The sequence below is a fragment of the Trachemys scripta genome, chromosome 7 (genome assembly GCF_013100865.1).
Source record: "Trachemys scripta elegans isolate TJP31775 chromosome 7, CAS_Tse_1.0, whole genome shotgun sequence".
NCBI lineage: Eukaryota > Metazoa > Chordata > Testudines > Emydidae > Trachemys > Trachemys scripta.
Window position 1 is genome coordinate 113100724 of NC_048304.1, and position 19095 is coordinate 113119818.

General features: G+C 43.0%; 1 protein-coding gene across 2 annotated transcripts in view; it reads left to right on the forward strand.

The window, feature by feature from the left end:
- The window catches only part of GFRA1 (GDNF family receptor alpha 1), a 185269-nt gene that overhangs the window by 113568 nt on the left and 52606 nt on the right, over positions 1-19095 (forward strand). For both annotated transcript variants that reach the window (XM_034776825.1, XM_034776826.1), the window contains exon 4: positions 3701-4040. In XM_034776825.1, the coding sequence (XP_034632716.1) occupies positions 3701-4040 (340 nt within the window). The remainder of the gene's footprint in view (positions 1-3700; positions 4041-19095) is intronic.

Below are 19095 nucleotides of genomic sequence, written 5' to 3' on the forward strand. Positions count from 1 at the left end.
AAACTGCAAGAAATTTTACAGTAAGTACTGTGCTAACTGTTTGTAGTTGCCAAAGGAGTTAAGGATAATTACACGATACTTTCACAATGTAAAATAAAACAGGTAGGCTCAGTTTGTAAATTTTAAATTAAATATACATGATTTAAAGGCTCAGGAAAATCTGGCATTCATGAGCATGTTTGATTTATATGTTCATATTCAATACAAACACTGTTGATTCTGATTACATACCACTTTTACGCTAATGTAAGTATTAATTTAAAAAAAGTTGACTATGTATAATATTGTGATAAATATACTGTAGCTGGGTTCACAAGTAGCAAAATAGAAAGGACAAAAGGCAAGTGGCAAAATTCAGGCTGTTGAAGCCTTAAAGTAAAAAAGTGAATCTCTGTGCTATATTGAGAGGTGACACACAGAGTAGTGTAAGTTACAGGTTGGACATAAAATGTATAATGTGTATGAGTGCGTGTAAATATCACAGTAGTTTTCTGAACAATTTATACCCAGTGCAACTTTCACTTAGCATAACTTTCACCACCGTTTTATTATCACTGCGTTTGGCTTATGTACTTTAAGAAAATCATTAAAAATATCACCTTTGATTTTTGTCCCCCAAGGTGCTAATCTTTAAAGCACTTTTTAATTCCATAACAGCATTTATCATGTTTTGGACCCTTTAATAAAATAATATACATGATTGTAAACACAATAGAGCAGTATGTTCACATCTTTATCTTGCTTATTTTTAAATAATTCTTTAGACTGTAGTGAATTATGTTTGTGTTGGCATATATCAGTTCAGAACTCATCCACAGATTCATACCAACTGCTTATCCTAGGATATCCTTGTTTAAACAGTTCAGTATAACATTTGCCTTCCAGGCACAAATAAGCATGTAATTACTCTGTAATCACATTGTAATTAGTATGTACTATGCATATATTGCATAATTATATGCCCTACAGATTATGTGGTAATTATACTTGGATTTAGCATATAATTCTATATGCTGTATCACAGAGAAAAAAATTTGAGTTTAGAGTAAAGGTTATAATTATATGCTGATGTAGTACAACATTAACATTATTATAATGTTAAGATTATCCAAAAAACAAACGTTTGAAAGTGATGAAAATCGTTGTTAAAGTTTGACATGAAACCTGAACTCCGTGGTGCTGGCTACTGTCTCCTCAATGGCAATACTGGCATATTTTGGTTTAGTATCTCTTCCAAGGATTCTGGAATAATTAAAATTATGTCCTTTTAATTAAAATATTATATATTCTATGGACCTGTCACAACTTGCTTCATCTGCATATGGAATTAGCTTTTCAAAAAACTGAGCTCTTGCTATTTATATACTTGTATGGCTTCATCCCCATAGTATCTGAGCACCTTAAAAACATTAGTTTGTCTTCACATATCTGTCAGATCGGGAGCTATGTTATCCCCATTTTACAGATGGGGAAGTGAGAGAGAAAAAGATTTAGGTGACATGCCCAAGGTCTCACTGTAAGTCGGTCAGAAAGTTGGGAATCAGCTTCAGATCTCCTAAGACCCAGTCCAGTATCAAACAAAAAACCTCCCTTCCTCTCTAAACTAAGTATATGTGGTCTGGTGTAATATGACTTGAGTGATAGGGCCTGATTCTAATTTCACTTGCACTAGATCAACACTCTTGTGTTTCCAGTGAGTGTAAGTCAGATCAGAATCAGGCTAGTGATGCTGAAGGCCAATTTCCAGTCCAGTGGTATAAATCCAGAATAACTCCAATTAAATCACTGCAGTTCTGGATTTACACTACTATAAGGGAGATCTGAAGTTGGTCTTTGTGGTCTGTATCGTGTATTATGTTTTGACTATACTATCTCTCATCTAGATCTAGTGTTTAAACTTCAGACATTGAATGAATGTAAGACCTGATTGGTCCCTCTGGTTTATAGTGGAATGTTGTACCTGTATAGGTTTTGCATTTTATGAGGAGGATAACACACAAACAATGATGATCTATTTACTACACAGGAAAGTGGGATGAAGAAAGGCTTGGAATGTGCAATGTAAAATTATTCTACTGTGACTAGAACATATACCTGGACTGAAAATAGATCTAGTGTTTGCTACTTTTGTGTTGGCTCAGGCTTCAGAGATGTAGGTATGGGAGATGGTAGTGTAATGTCTTGTTTATTTGTATCATACTGCCACTGAGTGACTGGCCCTATAAAGGCTGATGAGTCTCAGCCTCACTTGTGCCACAGTCAACGCTCGTCCCCCGGTGGGTGGAAATGAAGAGGGTCATGTGACCCAATCATGCATTTGGAGTACAAAAGGCTCTGAGAGAAGAGAGATTTCAGCAGCAGCCTGGAGAAGGCTGCTGTGGGCTTCAGGAGCAGGAAGGCTCCTCTTCCAAAGTAGAATGAAAGCAAATTCCACAATCCCAGAATTTGGCTAGTTCTACCTCGGAGTAGCTTGAAAGACTCCAAGCAGTAGGACGTGTGAGGGGCTTGATGAAGAAGGAAACGATCAATATATGAACTTTTGAGTATTTTATTCTGGAACTATGTATGGTAATAAACCAGTCCAAGCTATTGCCTACAAGAAAGCCTTTGTGAATTACTGAGGAGCCTTGACACTGAGGCAGAGATGCTGCAGGCCATCCCATGCTCTGGAGGCAGCGACCCTATTACAATTTAAGAACTTGTCACATTATTTTGCTGTTCATGCTTGCAATTGAAATGATGCATAATGGGGAGTTGTGACTGTGTTTCTTAAATCTACAGTGCTGGGTGGGTCCTGACTATTTATGGCAGTTAAAATTATTTGTCTACCCTTAACTCCAATTTTCTTCATTGTTGAATGGTTGGGTTTTTTAAAACTTTAATATTCAGATAAATTTTACTAAATTTGCATAATGTATAATTCCTTAGAACTTTCACAGTTACCTTATTGAAGTTTTTAGTCTGTGCATTTCCATAGCTTTGTATCCTTGTGTTAGCCTGTGTCTTTAACATTGACTGTAATCACCATAGACTTTGTAAGGTTCAGGGTGCACCTATGGTCCTTTTAAGATTATCTTGCTAGTTCTGTAGAGGTGAGCATGGAGCTTACAAGGTGTGTAGGATGGGCTTACAGAGCTCATAAGCGTTTGACTGCACATGCTAACCTTTCAAGTTCTGTGGACTATGTACCTTGTAAACTCTGTATTAGTAAGCATGTAGTCTGTAAATTCTGCAGAATGAGCATATAAACTTTTTAAGGTTGGGCAGTATGGTTGGTGGTGTGGTTATTGAATGGCAGTTATAGAGTTTTTGGAGAAATGACTAAAAAGTAACCTGAGTTTTAATGTGTTCTTTCACAGTGGACAGTTTTTTCCATGTTGCAACTCCATTGATTTTAATGGCGTTACAGCAGGGATTAATTAGCCCAACATGATTTTACTGTATTTGTTTTACAAGGAAGATAAAGTGCAATGCTTCTGACTTTAGTCATCCTTCATTTTCCACCATTATAATTTTAACATATGCTCGTGCACTTTCTCTCTCATTAAATTATGAGCCAAAGAAACATAAGAGGTGGACACATTTTCTGGCAGCTAAGATTTCTTAGCTGACAAATATATGCTCAAAGTCTCATTAACTGTGAAATAGATACAAACATTGTAACACAATATAAACCCAATATATTTCTTATTTTTTACAGTGGAGCCAGCACTTTCAAAGGGGAACAACTGTTTGGATGCAGCAAAAGCCTGTAACCTAAATGATACCTGCAAGAGGTTCAGATCTGCTTATATAACCCCCTGCACCAGCAGTACGTCTAATGAAATCTGCAACAAGCGGAAGTGTCATAAGGCTCTCCGGCTATTTTTTGACAAAGTTCCCCCAAAGCACAGCTACGGGATGCTCTTCTGCTCCTGTCGAGACATAGCGTGTACAGAAAGGAGACGGCAGACTATTGTTCCTGTGTGTTCCTATGAAGACAAGGAGAAACCAAACTGCTTGAATTTACAAGATTCCTGCAAGAAGAATTACATCTGCAGGTAAGATAGCACATGGCAGTGAAGTGATTAATGAGGTAGCAGGGAGAACCTTTGGAGCTGCTGAAATTGCCAAGACTCCAAATCAGAATTTCCTCCAGGGAACAGGACAGTCGGGGGCGGGGAGAGGGAACTTGACATCTTCAACTGAACAACAAAAGTCTGCATCTGGTTACAGTATCTGTTTTCTCAGAAACTGTAACTACTCACTACATGAAGGAATGATCTTTTACCCCCCTAGGAAAGATATAAAAACAGAAATCTCTTTCCTACAAAATTTTGTTGGAAACCTTTCCTTTCCGTGTCTTCATGAAATGATGACTTAGAATATTTTTTCATAGCTGACAAGCTGCAAGAGATGATGGGAAATTTTAATAATATTTGAACACTCTAACATTGCTTATGAATAGTAGTGTAACTGTTAGTGCAGGGGTGGGCAAAGTTTTTGACCTGAGGGCCACATCTGCATGGGGGAATTGCATGCAGGGCCATGAATGGGGCAGGGGGTTGGGGTGTGGGAGGGAGTGCGGGGTATGGGAGGGGGTGCAATGTGCAGGAAGGGCTCAGGGCAAGGGGTTGGGGCACAGGGGGGGTGCAAGGTGCGGCGGGGGTTCAGGGCAGGGGCTTGGGGTCCTGGCTCCGGCCCGGCACTGCTTACCTGGAGTGGCTCCGGTGTGGGGGCTCAGAGCTCCCTGCCTGCCCTGGCCCTGTGTCGTGCCGCTCTCGGAAGCGGCCAGCACTACGTCCCTGTGGCCCCTGGGGAAAGGTGGGGGGCAGAGGACTCCGCGCGCTGCCCTCACCTGCAGGTACTTCCCCCGAAGCTCCCATTGGCTGCAGTTTCACATTCCCGGCCAATGGGAGCTGCGGGGGACGGTCCCTGCAGGCGAGGGCAGCGCACGGCGCCCACTGTGCCCCCCCTCTCCCAGGGGCTACAGGGACGTGGTGCCGGCCACTTCCAGGAGCGGCGCGGGGCCACAGGGGTGGCAATCCCGCGGGCCGCATCCAAAGCCCTGATAGGCCAGATCCGGTCCGTAGGCCGTAGTTTGCCCACCCCTGTGTTAGTGGATAACAGCCATAGCCAGGACCTTATTCACTTCCCTAGCATGTAGATTGCTCATAGGGTTTTTCTGCACAGGGTGGGAATCCTTCCTCTCAGGGTGTGGATCTGTTCCTGCTGCAGTAGGCTTGGGACTGTTTTGTTCCCCCTCAGTATCCCCACAGATATTTGTGTTTGACTGATGTATTGGTAGTTGTTGATTCACTGGTCCCACTCCCAGCCCTCTTCCTCCTCTGTGTACCTGGGCAGTGGGTGTCCCCAGAGGACATCGCTTTGCAGGGCAGAAGGGGTCCTCATGCCTTGAGCAAGCTCCCTGCACTGGTTCTGCTGTACACAGGGCCTTCTGTGCCTCTAGGAAACCTCTTACTCCCAGTTACATTCTGTATGTTTATATCAGAAAGCCATTGTACTAATGCCGTATTTTAAAAGCTATACACTAGATTCTCATTAATTGCCAGTGGGTAGATCCCAATGTATATTGCCCAAATGTTGTGAATTAGCAATGAAAACAAACATTTTAAGAAGTCCAGGATACTGCAGTCAATTATTTGAGAATGTTTCATATGTATTTTAACTGCCCTGGAGTATATTTTGTAGAAATAACTAATATGAATATGAGGCCTCACTATAGTATTCTACTATTAAACCTTTGGGCTGGATCCTAAAGTGTGCCTGAGCTCTGCTCTGCTCTGCACCTGAGAAGGTGAGTGGGCATAAATAGCCTTCTTCCCTCTCTGTCCTTGGGGAGGCACAGGGGCCAGATTGGAATAGCCTTTGGTCTGCTCTAAGTTGTGTCAATTGTAGTTGGAGTCATTGTGGATAGTTCTCTGAAAACATCCACTCAATGTGCAGCGGCAGTCAAAAAAGCTAACAGAATGTTGGGAATCATTAAGAAAGGGATAGATAATAAGACCGAAAAGATCATATTGCCTCTATATAAATCCATGGTACGCCCGCATCCTGAATACTGCTTGTAGATGTGGTCGCCCCATCTCAAAAAAAGACATATTGGATTTGGAAAAGGTTCAGAAAAGGGCAAGAAAAATTATTAGGGATATGGAACGGCTGCCATATGAGGATTAATAAAACTGGAACTTTTCCACTTGGAAAAGAGATGACGAAGGGGGGATATGATAGAGGTCTATAAAATCATGACTGGTTTGGAGAAAATGAATAAGGAAGTGCTATTTACTCCTCATAACACAAGAACTAGGGGTCGCCAAATGAAATTAATAGGCAGCGGTTTAAAACAAACAAAAGGAAGTATTTTTTCACACAACACACAGTCAACCTCTGGAACTCCTTGCCAGAGGATGTTGTGAAGGCCAAGACTATAACAGGGTTCAAAAAAGAACTAGCTAAATTCATGAAGGATAGGTCCATCAATGGCTATTAGCCAGTATAGGCAGGGATGGTGTCCCTAGCCTCTGTTTGCCAGAAACTGGGAATGGGTGACAGGGGATAGATCACTTGATGATTACCTGTTCTGTTCATTCCCTCTGGGGCACCTGGCATTGGCCACTGTCGGAAGACAGGATACTGGGTTAGATGGACTTTTGGTCTGGCCAAGTATGGCTGTTCTTATGTTGTAATGCTCCCGACAGGGCCATTCCAGCAGCTCAGTGTCCCCAGAATGCAGCACACACTCTTCATCACGGGAGCAGAGAGTGAGTGGCATAGAGCTAGCTACATTAGTTTTTCAACACCCAAGGATTCCTATGCAAGGAAAATCCCCAGCTGCCTGTTAAGGTAGCTTTTGGCCCCTCTACCATGCTACTGGAGCCGAGGTTCTGGCCGCTACTGAAAAATGGGGCAAGGCCACTGATTCTGAGAATTATGATCTGTAGGGAGTAATGGACTAAGAAGTAGAGAGGGTTCTCTATTCTAGTTATAATCACTATTTGCATTCAGAAAGTGCATTTTCACCAGGTTCTCAAAATGTTTTTCCAACATTATTTACCCTGATTTTAACCCTGGGTAATAGGGTTATATTATACTCATTATACTGATGGATAAAATAAGGAACAGTTAAATGACTTGCCCCAGGTTACATAGTAAATCACCACTGGAACCAGGAATAAAATCCAAGAGTCTTGGCTTTCAGTCCTCACCACACAAACACATTGCTTCCTGCTAAGAATATGTACTTAGAATACAGTATATGGAAGGGGAATGGAAGATTGTGTGTGTGAGTGTGGGGGGAGAATGTAAGTTTCACTGGCCTCTAACATATCCCATTAATGAGAGACTCAAATCCACAGACTTTTTCTAGAGCTCTTGTCACTGTTGAATGGACAGTATCATACTCGAGTAAGCATACAGTGAACCACTTTAAAAGTTCCACCATTTTTGATTGATTCTACAGTTTTCAGTGACATTCAGTACCCATTTAGAGGAAACTAAAACTAGAAATGTTAATGTCTTTCAAAATGGTCTGAGTCTTTATTGGCATCCACTTGTAATTTGCTCCACTGCCTGTATATGTTCTGTTTTACTTCTTAATTTTTAATTTTGCATTTGCTATTTTGAGAAGCAGAACAATTATTTTTGTTAGGAGGAAATGTCCATCTTATAAATTGATTTGGGTTCGATGAGATTAATGTGGTGACTTAGTCTACCCGCCATATTGCCAGGCAGGATTGATTTTCTTATTATTATTTATTACTATTCATAAGCCATCCCTGATAAATGTGATTCAAAGCTTAATCTGATTCCTATCCCCAGGGATTTATTCCACAGCCTCTCTTGGCAGCTACTACCACTGCCCAAACTGTTCTCAGTTATAGGGCCAAGTGCTAACCACACTCAGTCCCTGAGCTGAATATCTCAGAAAGGGTCAGGGAAGAGTTCTCTCTCCAATCCCGTGGCTTGACGCTGTGCACTGCTACTATACCTTACAAGTTTCCGTGCATCCTGTATGTTTAGGCCTATGGATGCAAATAGTCCTAAAACAGCTGGCTTCCAATCCTTTACTTCAATCCCAAGCCCCTTCCTCCTTGTGTATGGCTTCTCTAGAGTTCCATCCTGCCTACCATACCTCCCAGCAGAACAATGGTATTTCCACGGTATTTTCAGCCAAGGTTCCACTGCATTCAGTGTCTGTGGGGTGGATTTGTCTCATAAAGTTTTTCTTAATACTTACACTAGGGTTACCATATTTCCATAATCAAAAAATAGGACACGGGGGTGGGGGGAGCCCCGCTCTAGCCCTGCCCCCACCCCCCACCCCCTCCACTCCCTCCCACTTCCCACCCCCTGACTGCCCCCCTCCAACCCCCCCGCTCCTTGTCCCCTGACTGCCCCCTCCTGAAACCCCCCCCACCCTAACTGCCCCCTTAGGACCCTACCCCCTACCTGTACCCTGACTGCCCAAAACCTTATCCACACCCCCACCCCCAGACAGACCCCTCCCGAACTCCTGACCCATCCAGCCCTGCTCCCTGTCTCTTGACTGCCCCCTCCAGAACCTCCCTGGCCCCTTACCGTGCCGCTCGGAACAGAGTGCTGCGGAGTGGCGCGCTGGGCAGCAGGGGAGGGTGAGCAGGGGGAGGAGCTCCAGACTGCTGGAGGCCGGCGATCTGCAAATGCAGGGAAGGGGAGGGAGGGAGAGAGAGGAGGGGAGTGATTTCAAGATGCAGGGGAGAGGAGGGGGAAGCGGAGGAGGGGCTCTGGCTGCCAGAGCCATGCGAGTGGCAGGATCCGGCCAGCTGCCCTGTCAGCCGCGCATGCTGTGCATGGGATGGGGGAAGTCCGGACAGTTACAAATTCCCCCCGGACGCTATTTTTAACTCAAAAAAGCCGGACATGTCCGGGAGAATCCGGACGAATGGTAACCCTAACTTACACTAAATATGCCCTGCTGCAGCCTAAGTGCTGCCATTAATTCTTCTGTGTTTGTTGTCAGCTCTGGTCAAATGTCGTCTCAGCAGCTAAGTTGTTTAATAGCATTTTATTTCATCAGATTTCATTAATCTGATTTTATGCCTTTTCTATTACATCACTGCACAATCCAGCTTGGTAAAATTGCAATTACCATTGCCCAAAGCTACAACCAGCACTAGAATGAAAATTGATTTCTTAGCAGGTTTCCTATTGCATTCCTTTTCATACAAACTTCAGTTCAGAAAGTTTGGGCTCTCTTCTGGCTCAGGGACCCACTGTTTTGTGGGTGTGGGTATGCAGAGGTACAGCACTAGTGTGGAGTGCACTGGTGGCATTGTGGGAGCATACCAAAGTGCAGCAGCACTTCTATCTCCTTTCTGGAGGTACAACATGTCTCCTCCCTTCCCAGTTGCAGATGATCAGCTGGTGAAGACAATCATGCTTGACCCACCCTCCCAGGGGTTGTGGAGACTGATACTGACATTGCATCATTCCCTGACCATGTACTCATGGAGAGCAATACCCAATCTTATGGCTGCTCCATATGTAAGCAGTGGAGATGTGACTGGTTGCATCACAGAAACCCCCTTGAGAGCTGCCACCCGATGTGCCAAGGCTACCTGCTCCTGCTTTCCCTGCCAGCTTAGGACTCCAGCACCCTGTCTTGCTGAACCAGACACTTCTGTCTGCTCCAACGAAGACCCAGGATCTGAATTACTTGCCCCAAAGATGCAGGGTTACCTGAAAACAGTTCACAGAAGTGTGCTTGTTTTTAGTACTCATATGCCCAACTCCCAATAGGATCTAAACCCAAATAAATCTGATTTACCCTGTATAAAGCTTATGCCGGGTAAACTCATAAATTGTTCACCCTCTATAACACTGATAGAGAGATATGCACATTTGTTTCCTCCCCGAGGTATTAATACATACTCTGAATTAATTAATAAGTAAAAAGTGATTTTATTAAATACAGAAAATAGGATTTAAGTGGTTCCAAGTAGTAACTGACAGAACAAAGTAAGTCACCAAGCAAAATAAAATAAAATACCCAAATCTATGTCTAATCAAACTGAATACAGATAATCTCACCCTTAGAGATGCTTCAGTAAGTTTTTTTTCCCTCGGACTGGACACCTTCCAAGCCTGGGCACAATTCTTCCTCTGGTACAGCTCTTGATCCAGCTTAGGTGGTAGCTAGGGGATTCTTCATGATGACTCTTCTGCTCTCTCCTTTGTTCTGTTCCACCCCTTTATATATATATTTTGCATAAGGCAGGAACCCTTTGTCCCTCTGGGTTTACACACACACACATACACACACACACACACACACACACACACACACACACACACACGAAAAGCACCAGGTTAAAGATGGATTTCAGTTCAGGTGACATCATTACCCACTTGCCAGCACACACACATACGGGAAGACTCACAGATAAAACACAGCCATCTGCAGACAATGGTCCTGGTTAATGGGAGTCATCAAGATTCCAAACCACCATTGATGGCCCACACTTTGCATAATTACAACAGGCCCTCAGAGTTATATTTTATATTTCTAGTTTTAGATACAAGAGTGGTACATTTATACAAATAGGATGATCACCCTCAGTAGATTATAAGCTTTGTAATGATACCTTACACGAGACCTTTTGCATGAAGCATATCCCAGTTACATTGCATTCACTTATCATATTTTTATAAAACCATATAGACTGCACAACGTCACAAAGTACTCTTCTATCCCTCCTCCTCTGGCCCCTCTATACAGAGCCAGCCATAACTGTCCCCTAGTCTACTGACATGGTAGTAGTAGGCTTTTTCACATACCTTCACTATTTTTTCCTCTCCAAGGAGACAGGGAAGAAAGGCAACAGCTCCCCAGTGCTATAATGTTGAGATCCAGAAATAACCTGTCCATTTAGTGGTACCAGATCCTAAATTAAAATAATTTAAACTTGTGGCCTTTAGGCACTTCTTTCTGACTCCAAGATTTTTTTGTTTTATTTTATTTTGAAGATAAAAGGAAAAAATAAATGAAGTAATACTTACAAACACATATTTTAACTACGGAGAAATCGTCATTTGCGAAGTGTTGGTTATTTGCATGTATATCAAACATATTTAAGCACTTTCAGTGTTATTCAGGACACTGGGGCATACTTTTCTCAAAGGCCTCCTAAAATGCTCTCATACTGTTTACATGGACACCATTTGTGAATACAAAAGTTTGGGCCTGCAAACACTGACGCACAAAATATCTAGTTACTATACACAAATATCTATTTACATGTTTAGTTTTGGACATCTTTGAAAATTTTACCCTAGCTATGCAGAACACTGATTCTGTTGTAAAAACAGGGTAAGCACAGGAAAACAACAGGGCCAAACTACAGATACTGTCAACCCATTACTGAGATGATAGATCAATTAACTTTATGTACATTTCTGAACAACAAAGAAGAAAATTATCAGCTAGACAACATAAACTTTTGAACCATGGAAAGTGGGCCAGAAATGTCAGTAAATGCAAATAAGTTCTGGTTTATGTAAAGAGTCCTAATTTTCAGTAAATGGCCATGATGTCTTAAAAAAAAATATGGATGTTGAATAGTTTGTTTTTGTTATCACCTACCTAACTGCTACCTCTCCTTGCACTACAGCTCATGTACAAGTTTGAAACCCAGTCTTTCAGGCATGCATTAAAAATGCTAATGCTAAAAATGAGCGTTGCCAATTTCTTCTTATTCATGTCGCTAAATCTTTTAAAGAGAGTCATCATGTTGTCTGAAGCTCTCTAAAACAGTGTGTGGTCCTGGCATAGTTAAAACATCAAAGGAACCCCATTTTATGATCACTTGAGCCACAAATTGAAACTATTATGTCTTAGGACATCATTTTACTTTAGATAAGAATGACCATACTGGGTCAGACCAAGGGTTCATCCAGCCCAGTATCCTGTCATCTGACAGTGGCCAATGTCAGGTGCCCCAGAGGGAATGAATAGAACAGGTAACCAGCAAGTGATCCATCCCGTGTTGCCCATTCCCTGATTCTGGCAAACAGAGGCTAGGGACACCAACCCTGCCCATCCTGGCAAATAGCCTTTGATGGTAGGATTGCCAGGTGTCCGGTTTTCAACTGGAACACCCAGTTGAAAAGGGACCCTGGCGGCTCCGGTCAGCACTGCCGATCGGGCAGCTAAAAGTGTAGTCAACGATGCTGCGGTCTAAAGCAGGCTAATCCCTACCTCTCCTGGCACTGCGCTGCGCCCCAACCTGCTGCGCCGCTGACCAGGAGCAGCCTGAGGTAAGCCTGCGCCCCAACCCCCTGCTCCAGCTCTGAGTCCCCCCAAACTCAGAGCCCCCTCCTGCATCCCAAATCCCTCATCCCTTGGCCCACCCCAGAGCCTGCATCCCCAGCTGGACCCTCACCCCCCGCCACCCCAAAACCCAGCCCAGAGCTCTCTCCCACACCCTGAAGCTGTCTTTGTTGGAGCAGATGGGAGTGTCTGGCTCAGCAAGACAGGGTGCTGGAGTCCTGAGCTGGCAGGGAAAACAGGAGCAGGGGTAGTCTTGGTACATCAGGTGGCAGCTCCCAAGGGGGTTTCTGTGATCCAACCTGTCACAGGGCCACCATCCCCAGCCTCACCCCAGAGTCCGTACCCCCCCCTGCACCACAACCCCCTGCCTCAACCCACAGCACCCTCTCGCACTCTGAATCCCTCGGCCCCACTGCCCCTCCTGCACCCCAGCCCCATCCCAGAGACCTCACCCACTCCCGCACCCCAGCCCCTTGCCCTAGCCCAGTGAAAGTGAGTGAGGGTGGGGGAGAGCGAGCCACTGAGAGAGGGGGAATGTAGTGAATGGGGGCAGGGACTCGGGGAGGGGGTGGGGCTAGGGTGTTTGGTTTTGTGTGATTAGAAAGTTGGCAAGCCTAATTGATGGACCTATCCTCCATGAATTTATCTAGGTCTAGCTGAAGGACAATATGCCACATTTCTATTGCAGTTACAATCTACAGTATCTCAAGACATTGTTTTCTTTATATAATGAAACTGTCTCTGTTACTTGGGCCTTTTGAATAATATAGGTTTTGATTAGGTGCACCTTCCAAATCCTCCCAACTCATTAATAAGGTTCTAAGCAGAGTACAAGTGAATTGGACACATAATTTATTAAAAGAACAGAAAAGGAGCACAATATTAATCCATTCATACCGTCCAATAAAGATCAGAAGAGAATGGGGAATACAGTAGAACAAAATAAGTCAATTCTTGTTAAAATAAGAATGTAATTAAATAATATAAGTTTCTTATCCTCTACAGCTACCATACTCAAAATGGTAAAAGAAAGCAGTTTGGTTGATTTTTAATTGGAAGCAGCCAAAAAATAATACTTGACTAGTTTCAGAATCTAGATGCTTTTTTCCCCCCTTTAGCTAAACTAAATGAATTATACATCATATTTAAAGATCAGGTTTTGCAGTATTGTAATTAGCACCTCAGTGGTGATTAGGACCATTTGGTGTTATAAAAAATAAAATAGCCAAGTAATTTATGTACCCATGCAGCATCTAATTTAAACAGTATTTTTTCCCAATATTCATTGCATATTGTGGTACTGTTTTAGTGACTATAAACAAAATGTTCCATTGCATATCTATGGATTGGTCCCTTCACATACAGTATAGGAAAAACTTTTTCTCTCTGAACTCATCTGTGTGGAACAGCTTCAGAATATGCAATACAAAATATGCAGAGAATAGAAATATTTCGTAAATGTACAGTATATCTACACCATGTCCATGCACAGTAAATACCTTACAGCTTTCATATATTTGGTGCACCATATATTAATGGTGCGTGATGCTCAGCCGTCTCCTCCCCGTTGTAGATGAACACACCTGCATGCGTGTACCAATGTCTGCAGTTGCAGGTCACAGATTCTGTGGTGTACAAGCATAAGTCTTAACATTTTGGTTCCAACAACCCATTCATGCAAATTAAATTTTGCATGTGACAGCTCTGTGATCTGTACACACAAGTATACAAATTTAACTGCAGATGTGCAAGTGTATGTTTGTGTGCGCGTTCGCATGCATAAAACTGTGCACACAAAATGGAGTCTGGAATCACTAAAAATAAGATGTTATATTTCTTAGAAGTCTGAAAAAGTTAACGCAAACTGTAATGATTATTTGTAAGTCTTTTCCAGACTTTAAAAGTATTATTTACCCAATAAAGGAACTACTACACCTATACCCCAGCTTCTACAAGACATGCAAAACTGCATGAGCTTTTTGAAAATGTGGGCTTTAATATGTAAAGTTACATTTAGGGTCTGTTTCTCTATTACTTGGCATTCAGAACTCCCATTCCAGTAAGCTGAACAATCTCAGTGCATATGAAAGGCAGGATCAGACATTTAGTGAACTAGGAAATTTCCCCTCATGAATATGGCCTGCATTGTCTTCTAGTGGCTTCTTAAGCACTGTGGAGATGTTGTGGGTAGAAGTTATTAGTGAATCTTTAGTTCCATCCCAAGGCCGCCCAGAGGGGGAGCAAGTGGGGCAATTTGCCCCGGGCCCCACAGGGGCCCCCACAAGAGTTTTCAGGGTCCTTCTTCCCCTCTGGGTCTTCGGCTGCAACTTGGCAGCGGGGGGGTCCTTCCATCCTGCCCCTTTTATTCTCCTGCTGCCAGGGTAATGGAGTCTAGCAGCGTGAGAGTTCTTAGGGTACAGCTTTAATGAGAATCAGGGATGTGTGCTCTGGTGGATTTTGACAGCTTCAGGGGAGGGAGAAAGGGGTGCTTATTCTTTCCTCATATTTTCTGTGCTTTTTCTTTCCTCTTCCCTTTGTAGATTTCCCCATAACTATTAAGCAGCCTCATATCTCACCGTAGCTATCTCTCTGCCACCTTATTCATTCTCTCATATTCACTCTCAAGTCCTCCCCCAGCTGCACGCCACTTCCTGTATTTTCTTTTCACCCTCCCCCAGAGCCCTGCCAAGTCCAGTCCACACTTATAGTGCAGGGGAGGAGAGCAGAAGCATGGATGCCAGCATCCCATTTGGGCTAGTATCCCATGCTGGTGTGGGTGCAGCTGGTTCACAAGGCTGACCAAATGCCCACAGTCTCAGACTCCATATGAATCTAACTCTGTGTGGGAGGGCTGGCTTACGAGGGTGCTCATTGGGAGTTTTCATGGAGGACAAGGTAGCAGCATCTACGATTCCAGGATTGTCACTGTGAAGTCTAGAAAGTCAGAGTCAGCGTGAAGCAATGGAAACAGCTCACTAACACGGCTAGAGAGGTCTTTTTGTTTCGAATATCACCAGGTTGAATCATCACTGGATTTTGTGGTCTGTTACCATCCGGTTTTGAAGTTCTCAGCCATTTTTGGCTTTTTTACACGCACTGCTTTACAAACTACACCCGGGTGACAGCAGAGGCGTTCAGCTACTAGTTATTGTATTACAGACCCGGGGTGGTCTCTGCAATGCATATATATCAATTTTTCACTCGCAGCTGGCTGGCAGCTGTTTCAGGTGGTTATTCTGCTTTGGGTTTTGCAAATCGGGACCCTACAGTAGATTTTGTAAAACTGTCTGGGACCAGCCCTGAAAAAAGGGACATTCCTGATTATCCTACACAGTTACCCTACTTAATAAATAAAAAAACCCACATTGTTTTTGGGGGAGCAGAAGCTAGTATGTTTTGTGGGGGAAATAAAGTTGGTTACCAGACATTTTTTTTGCTAGACTGGCAAAAAGTGCTAATGCAGGTTCTGCAAAATAAGCAAAAACCCACTAAATTAATGTGAAGTTAAGACTGAGCTATTTAACAGTGCAAAGTCAGGAAACAGTCGGAGGTAAGGTTACCACCGTAATGTCAATTTTACCCCCTTGCATGTATTCATTATAGCAAGGTCTTTCATGAGCAGCCTAAAATAGGCTTAGCATTACTTTGTTTTTAGTAAACATAGTGTGTTTTACATTTCTTGCCTTTGAACATCATTCTTGCAAACCTCAAAACTAATCGACCAATTTTCAGTTGTTCTCTCATTTTTATATAATTCAACATAGACCTAAACAATCCTTTCTTAAAGCATGTCCAGAAATCCCTGTGGAATTTAACAACAAAACATCCAGCAAAACAAAACAAAACAAAACAAAACATCCTCCCTCCCTAAGTGCACAGAACTGTTTTTGAGGTGCTAAAATCTGGCTAACCATTCCTCATTTATGCTTTCTATGTTCTGCTCAAGAGGGTTTTGAAGATTAGAAGCCTGTTGGATGATTGACAGTCTAGTGTGATGGAGCCCTTATAAGCAGCAAGCAAGAATACAGTAATTAGAGAAATAGCTCAGATCTATCTTGCCGGCAAAACGTTCATATAACTCCTTGCTTTGTAACCAGGAGATCCTCTCTCAGATTCGTTTCATGCTTTAAGAAGCAGCAACTAGATAGTATCGTTTCATTGAGGTCCTTTGTCAAACAATTCTGAAAATTTCAGAGCAAAATACTGTTCAGCCAAGTAGAACTTTTCAGGGGTTCCTGAAACCCTCAGTAACCAAGGGATATTAGTGTAGGTCTCCTCTCCCTTTATTATAAAAAATAAAAGGTATATGTCTTAGCATGGCCAAAGAACTATTCGATTTCTGCCAACTTCTGTTTTGTAAGATATAGCTTTGGTGATGTCTCTGATACTGCTCAAGTCCTGCTATTACTTTTAGATTATTTTTCAGTATAAAAGCTAACAGTAGCATTCAGTATTCATTATTACCTGTCTACAATGTTCCCCACAAAATGGAGAGACTGAACTAAGTGGACAAACATACAGTGATCATCAAATGATTTGGGATACAAAAGATTATACTTGGTATCCCTAGTATGTCACTGTGTCTGAAAAGATCACTTTTTTGTTTAAATCGGCGATGCAAGAATACTGCCTTTTTATTACTTCCACGTGGAGTAAAATAGGGATGTAGACTGTAGGTTAGAATCTTAATTAAAGAAAGTGGAGTTGCAACAGTTTGAATTTGACCCATTTTATTTTGTTTCCTTATCACAGTAGGAACATTAAACTGCTTTTTAATGTTACATACTGCGACATCAGCTTATCCAAGCTTAGTCAGAAATACCAGACTACTGCCCTAAACCTGTAAAGCTTAACTTTAAGCAACACCAGCTATTACAACAAGGATGAATTTGATGCAACTCCAATGAAATCAGTGGAGTCGGAGGTGAAAGTAAGCCAGTACACCCCGGTATGCTGTACCGGCAAGAGCCGGTGTGCCGTACCGAGGCGGCTCGGCTTCCCCAGGTGGCAATTTAAAGGGCCTGGGGCTCCCAGCAGCGGCTGGAGCCCCAGGCCCTTTAAATTGCTGCCAGAGCCACTCTGCTGAAGCCCTGGGGTAGCGGCAGCGGGGCTTCGGGGGTTATTTAAAGGGCCGGGGCTCCCGCTGCCTCTACCGCCCTGGGCCCTTTAAATAGCTGCCAGAGCCCCGCCACCGCTACCCCAGGGCTCTGGGGGCTATTTAATGGGCCTGGGCGGTAGAATCAGGGGCGTCCTGGGCCCTTTAAATAGCCCCCAGAGCCCTGCTGCTGGAGCCCTGGGGTAGCAGCGGCAGCCGGGGGCTCCAGCAGTGATTTAAAGGGCCCGGGGCGGTAGCAGCCGCCGAGCCCTGGGCCCTTTAAACTGCTGACGGAGCCCCTGGCTACCACTACTACTCCAGGGGAGAGGGGGAGGGCACTTACTGGGACAGGGCGGGCCGGATCTGGCTCTGACCCCCCCCATCCCTGCCCCTTCCGTCCGAGGCCCTGCCCCTTCCGGGGGCCAGACCTGGCCCCAACCGAGCCCCATACCAGTAAGTCCCTATTTCTACTTTCACCCCTGAATGGAGTTCTACCCAAGGTGAATTTGGCCATTATGTAGGCAAATCTGTAGGCAGTGTTAAGTAAAAGAATGTCAACTGATTCTACTATTACACTATATTGGACTTAGTAAAGGTTATTTATATCACTCTACATCAGACCACAGTGAGAATATTTCTAATTGCAGCTCATATTTTAAAACAGCTCAATGACAACGTAAGCACTGAAACTAGTAGATGATTATCTCTTTCTCATCAGAGCACTTTGACATGCACTTGCATATTTGTGAATTTTAGATATTTTAACTTCGCTTTCATTAATTTCAAATATTGCCATCTTTGTGTCCCTGCTTCTGTTGAATAGAATCCAGATTTGAAGTAAGGTACTGATATCTACAGAGAATACAAGGCATAGTTAGACTTAAGCTAGTTATGTGTGATTCTTTGATTTTCTTCTAGCTCTGAAATAAGTGACGCGGAGAAAGTTTCATGGTGTATGTTCACTGTTCAGTATAGATTTACTGTATCATTGGACTGTGACCCTACCTAGGATTAATATATGATCTTACATTCATATATTCTTGGCCATAGTTGCCATTATGGATATTTTCAGCTGAGACAAAATATTAGCAAGTCTTGCATATCAACATTTTGATCTTGGTAAAAATGCAGTACTTTCAAATCTCTACTTTTAAGTATTTTCTCATAGTAATGGGTAGAAATAATACAAACACTAGCATAGTATGGATAGATGGCAAATGCCTGGAAACCTAGACTTTGTTGATGATATTGAGCAACACCCGTGCAAAGCTACAAAGATAGACACCGTTGCAAAAACAGCAGGACAAGTATGGCTCAAAATCAGTTATCCCAAAACTTCCTTGAAACCTGGACATTGAACAGTAACATCATACTCGAAGGCAAAAACATCAAAAAAGTAGAACAGTTCCTTTACCTGGGCAGCACCAAACTAGCCAATGGAGACCTCAAGAAAGATGTGACATCAAGGTTAGGAAAGGCATCCACAACATTCACTAAGCTCAACAATGTATGGAAATCAATAATCTAGAGAACCAAAACAAAATGGAGAATTTTCAACTCAAACATAATCTCAGTGCTAACATACATCTGAGAGAGCTGGAGATCTATTAAAATGTTAGAAAAATAAGTGCCTACAAAATAAACGCCTGTGTAAGTGTGACGGGTCCCCGGGGTGCAACACAGACCACTGAGC